The sequence below is a fragment of the Cryptotermes secundus genome, unplaced genomic scaffold (genome assembly GCF_002891405.2).
Source record: "Cryptotermes secundus unplaced genomic scaffold, Csec_1.0 scaffold474, whole genome shotgun sequence".
Classification (NCBI taxonomy): domain Eukaryota; kingdom Metazoa; phylum Arthropoda; class Insecta; order Blattodea; family Kalotermitidae; genus Cryptotermes; species Cryptotermes secundus.
This window is the reverse complement of record NW_019731579.1, coordinates 196,963-205,160: the sequence shown is the minus strand read 5'-3', so window position 1 is coordinate 205,160 and position 8,198 is coordinate 196,963. Positions and strand designations below refer to the sequence as shown.

The 8,198-nt window shown below is 42.5% G+C and overlaps 1 protein-coding gene across 1 annotated transcript; it reads left to right on the top strand.

Moving 5' to 3' along the window:
• Positions 1-2,499: 2,499 nt before the first annotated feature.
• LOC111867171 lies at positions 2,500-5,965 on the top strand. The gene is made up of 3 exons (XM_033752579.1): positions 2,500-3,396; positions 3,985-4,184; positions 5,768-5,965. The coding sequence occupies exons 1-3, from the start codon at positions 3,390-3,392 to the stop codon at positions 5,963-5,965; spliced, it is 405 nt and encodes a 134-aa protein (XP_033608470.1). The 5' UTR covers positions 2,500-3,389.
• The last annotated feature ends 2,233 nt before the right edge of the window (positions 5,966-8,198 follow it).

The window sequence follows — 8,198 nt, the reverse complement described above, 5'->3', positions numbered from 1 at the left end:
ATCCTGAATCATTTGCTGTACTGGATTCGGCAATTTTGCGAAGACGAAGGGAAAGGTAAAAATACTACCAGGATAAGTGGACACCCCTGTGGCGGGTAGATTACCCAAGATTGAGCGACCGTTTCGTTGACTGGCCTGAGCCACGACAAGAAGAAGTGAAGGGGTCCAATGCTCCATGTGTGGACCGGCAGAACATACAACAGCTGATTCGGCCCTACCTTCAGCGTTGTGCAAATTGATCGTACTTGCAGCGGGCGGCGGTACTGATGACGTATGCTCTTCTGTCTGCATATTGCTTTGATTTCTGCCGAAAGTGACTGCACTTGCTCACGCAATGTCAGGGCGGACGACTCCAACTCGGGTGTTATCTTTCTAAATTGGAACAGATGGCGAAGCCGAGTACCAAGATGGGCATGTCTATGTAAATAACGAGGGAAATCAACGAAAACATGGGAACTGTCCGTGTTTTCCACCAACTCTGTGATTTGCAAAATTTGTCCTGACAAAGGAAAGAATAGTTGGCGTATCCTTCCAACCTTTCGTAGTGATGAACTGCTCGGCGTTCACTTCAACATCGCTCGAGGTCCTGAACAACGCTCTCAGTGCAGCCACATTCAAGCCATCGATAGGAACCCCTCGAATGCGAGCTCACATTCCAGTAAGTCCCTATGCAAATACTCAGGCAGTACTGTCTCTATAGTCATAATGAAAACAACAGCAAGAAAACAGAAAACTAGGACAACGACCGAAAGATCCCCAAAACCAAACCACGCTCGGCTACCACTTTGAAACGTGAAAAGTTCTTGAAGACCGAAATTTGGTTTTTGGGTAGGTCGTACCAACTCAAAGACACTATAACAAATATATCAAATGACAATATATATATATATTAAGTACTAAATGCGAATACAATGTAAGTCCCTGGAGGAAATAGGGCTCCGGCAATCAACCAATCAAAATCGTACAGACCAGGAAAAGGGTGAATCGACTGAACACTTCAAGCTCCCATAAGAGAATAGATCACTCTTGTTGCACCTCAGCCTTCCGGAACCAAGAAGTTGATCAGCGGAAGGGGTAAGGTAGTAAAGGGGGGAAAGCCCTCTGACGTAACGCAGACACGGCGTTATATCCTGGACAGACGTGTGGTCAGTAACTTGGCCAGCGTTTACCTACGGTGTGTGTAATATAGGCATATTTTAACTCCGTGACTTTAGCTCGCAAGCGAACTATACCGACCGAGCGACAGCCGATTGTCTGCGAAGTTTAGTGCCAACTTTTGAATCTCATTATTACATCAGATAACTGGAACTGCCTATCCGAATTTCGCTTAGTCCGCCCGGTGTTAAGTCAAATCAATTGCTCTTTCTAAATTAGTCATCCAGATTAATCAAGTAGAAATTCCTTTCGAATTATTTCGTATGACCCTATGTCCTGGGCGCTATGAAATTAGTATCCCGCGCGTGAGCATTCTCTCTCTGTTCCAGGACACTGACCTGACTTCACCATCAGGAACTCCCGAACTATTGCGGTGCCGCTTGCTACGTCACACATTCCTAAGTCTTTATTTTAAATTAGCGAACACGAATGAGCGACATGGCTTTCATTGAAGTCGTTCTGTATGCCACTCTTTCCCTGTTCGTATAGCCTGCGAATTGCTAGTCAGCGAGATTCTCATTAAGACTGCCGTCTTCTGGGATTGTGAGGCCGTGCTGTTTGGCATATAGGTGCCAGTGTTTCAGAGGAACCTCTTGCCTCCTTCTTCAGGATAGAATATTGATTTTGATCTCGTTTAGCTTAGTTTCGGATGAATTTCCAGTCTTCCATGTTTGTTGTAGAAGAGCGGGGTGTCTCATGTTGTGACGGTTGATAAAGAAGTTGTATGTTGTAACACAACAGGATGCATTAAATGAATATTATCTGGAAACGTTTCGGGACCGCCTTCAGGGCAGAAAAAGGGATGTTAGCCGTATAGTCTGTTAGATGTTTGGATGGAGAAATCTGATGCCTCCATTAACGTTTGAGAGGAAACTGCTGTCTCCAACTCTAGGGTTATAGTAAAAAAAATTGACGTCGTGTATTTTACCAAATTACTCGACGCGAATTCCAGAAGACAATGAACTTTGTAGAAAGAAGGAGAAGTTGTCTGTGTCGCCATATCGACTGCGCTTCTCGGGCTTCCTCGGTATTTTTTTAGGCCTCAGTACCCGTTTAAAAGTTCTCGCCCATCTCAATATACAGGTCCAAACTGAAACATTTTAAGGACAGAAAGCGTAATGATTTCTGCCTAGATGTCGTTGTTGGTGCTATTGACATTACATCAAAAAATTCCCACGGCCAAATCTTAACATCCAATATTGAAGTAAATAAGCAACGTGTTCCGAATTTGTAGTTTTCCTCAGAATAGCGACTGATGATTTTATTTTGTGGGGAAAGAATAATTTTAAATACAATAAAGGCCTAGGAAATGCCCATCCGTCCTAGGCGACAGATGACAAAAAGGTTTCATTGAAGATCCATGTGCTGTGCCAAATGTACATCAGCCCGTTCAGCGCAGTCGGCAGTGATTTCTGTGGCTGTGTCACAAAGATCATTGGAGACCACGAGTGACCACAACCGTCACGATTGGAATAAACTGATGCGTCTTCAGTGCAAGATATTACGTTCTAAGTGGAAGTGTATGAGTAGTGGCTGTTCTTTAGGAAATTATTAGGATCATTCGATTTCCTCATATTTTGGGAAATTTCGTGATATTGTTCTGCTGTTTCAAGTTCTAGTTTGGATTCTGCCAAACTTCGCAGCGCCCATTCTGAGGGTGATTTTTCTGGTAGAATGCACATTTTTACTGTTTTATGACCTTTCTCGCCTGTTAGGCATAGCTAAACCGACTTATAAAGGAAGTCGTGAGAGCTGATGGTCGATGGTGAACTGGTTGAAGTTGCAGGGCGTACAAATGCATTTTGCGGCTATGCGATGTAAGTTTGTAGAGTAGGTTTGCGGTTTCTAGGACGTAGATCCGTGCAGTAGGCTTTTACCGACGTTTTGGAAGCAAGAGGTTCATTCAGAGTGGGTGAACTACCTGCCTTCAAAACTAAGCAACAGTCTGTTAAGGCTACACAACGTGTAATAAGGCACTAAGCTTCATAACCTCTGCCGGCCTCTGCTGTGAGAACAATGAAATGCACGGCACTCTATAACTTCTATATCACTATAGTTTTATATATGTACAACTTCTATATCACAAGGATTCTTGTAAATCCATTTTCCACCCACAAAAGCATCGTGTGATAAGATAAAGGTTCAGCGTTATGAAAGATTCTGCACACTCTTGCAGCAGGATTGCCGAGAATCCTGCTACAGAGGGCTGAAGAAACATTTCCCGCTGAGACGGAATGGATGGTGAGTGTTTTGTGTTTGTGTGCATAGACAAGAATTTTCTTGTCATGAGTCAATTCTCATATCTTAAGAAACTAAACTATTTATGCCAAGCTTTTGTTAGTATTCATAATCTATCTGGGGAGTTTACTTGGTTCTTCACATTATAACAGTTTGGTATATTATGTAAGAGAGGGTTTAATTCAAAGCGAGTGATATGGGTAGGTCAAGTAGCACACATGTGAGAATGAAAAATGCTTACAAAGGTTTTGACAGAAGGCCTGAGAGAATGAGACAATTGTGAAGATGGATTTTAAAGGTACAATTATGGGGTTTTTGACTGGGTTTGTGTCAGGATGCAAAGTCATGATGGGCATGTGTGAACACAGTAATAAGTCCCTAGGTTCCAGAAAGAGCAGGTATGTATTGTCTGTACTTCCACAGTGACCCTAGGTTTCTCAAGAAGGTCCCTGCATTATGAACTTAACACTTCCTAGGATTATGAAGTCTTTAGAGAATAAATCTGTACAGAGCAGCTGCTGTGGGTTAGATGTAATGAGAAACAGCTACAGCAAGGAGACCATATATTGTTTTATGTGTGGTGTTGTACAGCCATGACTGATAGAAAATATGATGCCTTTACACAACTGTACCAATTCAGAGAAAGTTTTTGTTGGTCCATATGGGAGATATACCCAGCAAGTCATGATGGAAACCAGGCCATGAATATAAAAGCTGAGGCAGTCTCAGATGCAGAAGAGGAAGTGGATCCTCTGCAAATAACAGTTCAGGAAGTAAAGGCTGAACCTGAGGTGAGCTGTATGTTTCTGTATGTCCACTGTTAGGCAGATATTACAGGCAGGCAGGAATTCCAGTTGTCTTTCTCATCTTTGTCTGTCTGTGCACTTCAAACAACTCCACTGTGCTGCTTACTCGCCTTTGAAGGCCTATTTCTGAAGTGTCTCTAGACAGTTATAGTTTGTTGAATGTATGCTGCTTGTGATGTACCACTTCTGTTTCCTTTTAAGCAGTTCTGATGTAGGTGAAATTAAATTTTATGTAAATTGAACTGTATAGGGAGTCCATAGGGAGTCACAGAACTGTTTGCAGTTAGTTAACACATGTTAGAACCAAGAATTTAAGTTACTAGAACTCTTGTGAGCTAATTGCAATGAATCCCACAAGATATTTTTCATGTGATGAAGGTTACAAAAGATTCTGCACTCTCTTGCAACAAGAGTGGCAAGAATTGTACTGTATGGCGCCGAAGAAACGTTTCTTGCTGTGAGAGAAAGTACTGTGTTTCATGCTTGTATGCACAGACAAGAGTTTTATTTTCATATATCAGTTCTCTTCGTCAAAGAAACTAAATATTTAGTGACCCGCTTCTGTTTGTTTGCATAATCCATGTGTGGACCTCCTTACACTTGGGTGTTAATGGGTTGGGATATTATGTAGGAGAGCAATGAGTTTAAGGAGAGAGATGTGGGTAAGTCATGTAGTGCACATGCAACAGTGAGAAATGCATACAGAGAGAAGAAAAACTTGGGAGACCTGAGTGCAAATGGAACGTTGCTATTAAAATAGATTTTAAAGAAATAATTTGGAAGGGTTTGTACTGAGTCTGTTTGCCGCAGAATATGGAGCCATGTTGAACACAGTAGTGGGCCTTTTCTGGCTATCTCAACAAATCCTATATGCATTGCTCTTCTCCCCTATGCCTGCTATTTGAGCTGCCCATCTCATCCTCCATGACTTTAGCTTTTAGGTACAATAAATAACTTCATGGAGCTGAGTGAGTCCTTGAGAAGCCACCAGTTGCTTGGCCACTGAAGAATTTCCCAACATTGTATAGAACCTGGAAGTTTATTGACATGTTTGCAAAAACCCTTCACAAGTCCCTATCTTGAGCCATATGAATTCAGTCCACACCACCCCATCCTATATCTCTTAAAAATCCACTTAAATATCTTCCCACCTATGCCTAGGCCTTCCTAGTGGTCTCTTTCCTTCTCGGCAAATCCTATATGCATTCCTCTTCTCTCCCATGCCTGCTATATGAGCTGCCCATCTCATCCTCCTTCACTTGATCGTATAATTATGCTTGGTGAACGAAAGTTACAAGTTGTGGAGCTCTTCATTATGATGGTTTTAGGTACCAAAGAAAGCAGATATTTTCTGTACTGCTGCAGTCACCAATAGTTTCTCAGGAAGGTCACTGGGCTATGAACCGAGTACTTTCTAGTGATCATGATAGCTGTAGAGAAGAACATCTGTACAGAACAGCTCTTATGAATGAAATGTGATGAGAAACAGCCATAGCAAGGAAAGCATATGCTGTTTAATGTGTAGTGTTGTGCATCCATTTCTGAGAAGGATGTGATGGTTTTTACAGAGCTATAGAAATTCAGAGAACTCCTTAGTTAGTCCGTATGGTGAGACATACCCAACACCTCATGATGCAGATCAGGCCATGAATGTAAAAGCTGAGGCAGTCTCAGATGCAGAAGAGGAAGAGGATCCTNCCCCAAAAAAAAAATTTCTAGGCAACTGTAGTACGTTGAATGTTGTATGTGATGTACCACTCCACTAAACAGTGCTTTGTTACCACATCATAGAGTTCCCAGAATCTGTAAATGCTGAAGCTTATCATTTTTTTGTTTTCAGTCTTTGATGTAGTCTGTATCCATGTAATAACATAGAGCTGTCATTGTGCTGAGGATTTGTTATACATATATATATAGCATTCCATAGATCCTTATGTTAGTCAGAAAGACCATAGGATGTGGAATTAGTAAAAAAATCATACAATACATATAAACGAATAAATCAAACTTTTGCAAAAAATTTACCAATGAAAACAAAGCCACAATAGCAGTAAAAGTTTCAAAAAGTAGTGAAGTGTCAATAAACTCCATACATTACATACACTTTGGGTTATTCGAAAGCATACATTCCTCAACAGAATAAAAGGAGTGTGTAATTAAGTATATCTTTAGCGCTGCTTTAAATTGTGCCTGTTTATGTATAAGAGCTGTAATATTTGATGGTAGACTGTTGAAGATTTTAATGCCAGCATAATATGCACTCTTCTGGAAACATTGGAGGCTGGGAATTAGTCTGTGAAGCTGATTTTTATTCCTTGTGTTGACAGTGTGAATAGTAGAATTAGCTGGAAAGAATTCGTGGTTTTTTGCAATAAAGATCATTAGGGAGAATATGTATTCACATGGTAGAGTTAGGATTTCTAGTCTCTTAAAAAGATTTTTACATGAGTCTCTTGGTTTAACACCAGCCATTAATCTAACAATTTTCTTTTGTAAGATGAATATCTTTTTACTGTAAGATGAGATGCCCCAAAAGATTATACCATACTTAATTACAGAGTGAAAATAGGCAAAATAAATTGATTTGAGAGTCTCAGTATTGCTGACATGAGACATACAACTAACCGCATAGCAGGCTCCACTCAGCTTAGGAATCAACTTATCCATATGGTCTGACCAACTTAGGTGGCTATCAATTTGCAAGCCAAGGAATTTCATATTTACTGACTCTTCTATATATTGTAACGTGTTTCGTTACTGAATACGCCATAGAGATCGTTAATTGGTTTATTGAACAATCTACAAGTAACGGCTACAATTACTTATCACACAGTTGCGGGGTTTCACACTTTATAACCCTAATCGCATTAATCTGTTACCACTGTTACGGGGTTTCACGATTTATAACCCTATGCGCAAATCAGCTCACTCTGTGTTCAGTAGTCTACACGTTTACAGTAGGGGAGCTATGTATCACTGTATCACACACTCCCAATTACACAATCACACACACGTCCGGTTCTTCTTTCCGCGATGGCTGCTATACTCCAACTGTAGTCGGCTGACTGGAGAACTGTTGATAACACGCTCGCTCAACTACTACTGAACTCGGCGACTGCTGCTATATGTCAACTCAACTCGGCGACTGTTACGTTACAACTGACTCGTAGCTGCTGTGCAGTTCCCTTATATAGCCGCAGTGGTGCCTGTTGCGTGCCACGTCACAGTAGGAAGCGGTGCCGCGTCACCGTGTTTGCATATAGCCTAGCAACGCTGTTACCTCGCACCGTCTTACGTCACCGCGCGTTGCGCGTTACGTTACCGTGCGGAAGGGGGAGGGAAGCGCTGACTCATCCGCCACGTCACTGTGGCGTGCGTTGCCACGTTGCTGATGGGTAGGGAGGGGTTCTCCGTTGCGCAACATGTCACACTGCTCCCTCCTTAAGGCTGTTCGTCCCGAATAGCCTAACGGTGCATCCCCGTTCCTTTGCTTTGGAGGCTGTTCTTGCAGCATCTGTTCTCCGGCTGTTACAACCGCTCCCTTCTTAAGACCAACTCGTCTATAGCGGTTTCCTTTCAGCTCGCCAGAAGATCCAGTTGTATCCCATTCATCCATCGCTTTCTCCCATGGCACATTCACTCTCTCTGGGAAGGCCGGTTCTTTTACATTTCCGGTTCCTCCTCTGCTTGAAGTCTCTTTTTCGTTTTGGAGGGGGTCGTCCTCTCCATAAGGTCCATTCCTTGATCATTCCTTTCTTCGGAGTTTCCTTATGTCGACGTGACAGCTCTTGATGCGTTGTTTGCACTCGCTGACGTCGTTGTTCCTCCTGGTCTTCCAGCCGCTTGCTGGCACGAGACCGTGGCGCCAAGTCCTCTCTCCAGCATCCGAAGGTTCCCTGGGGAGTTTCCTTCTTGAAGGCATTTCTCCAACGTCGTGCCACTGTCGCGCGACGGGATGTCTTCCTGCAGGTGGCAGCCAACTTCTTCTGGGGTCCACTC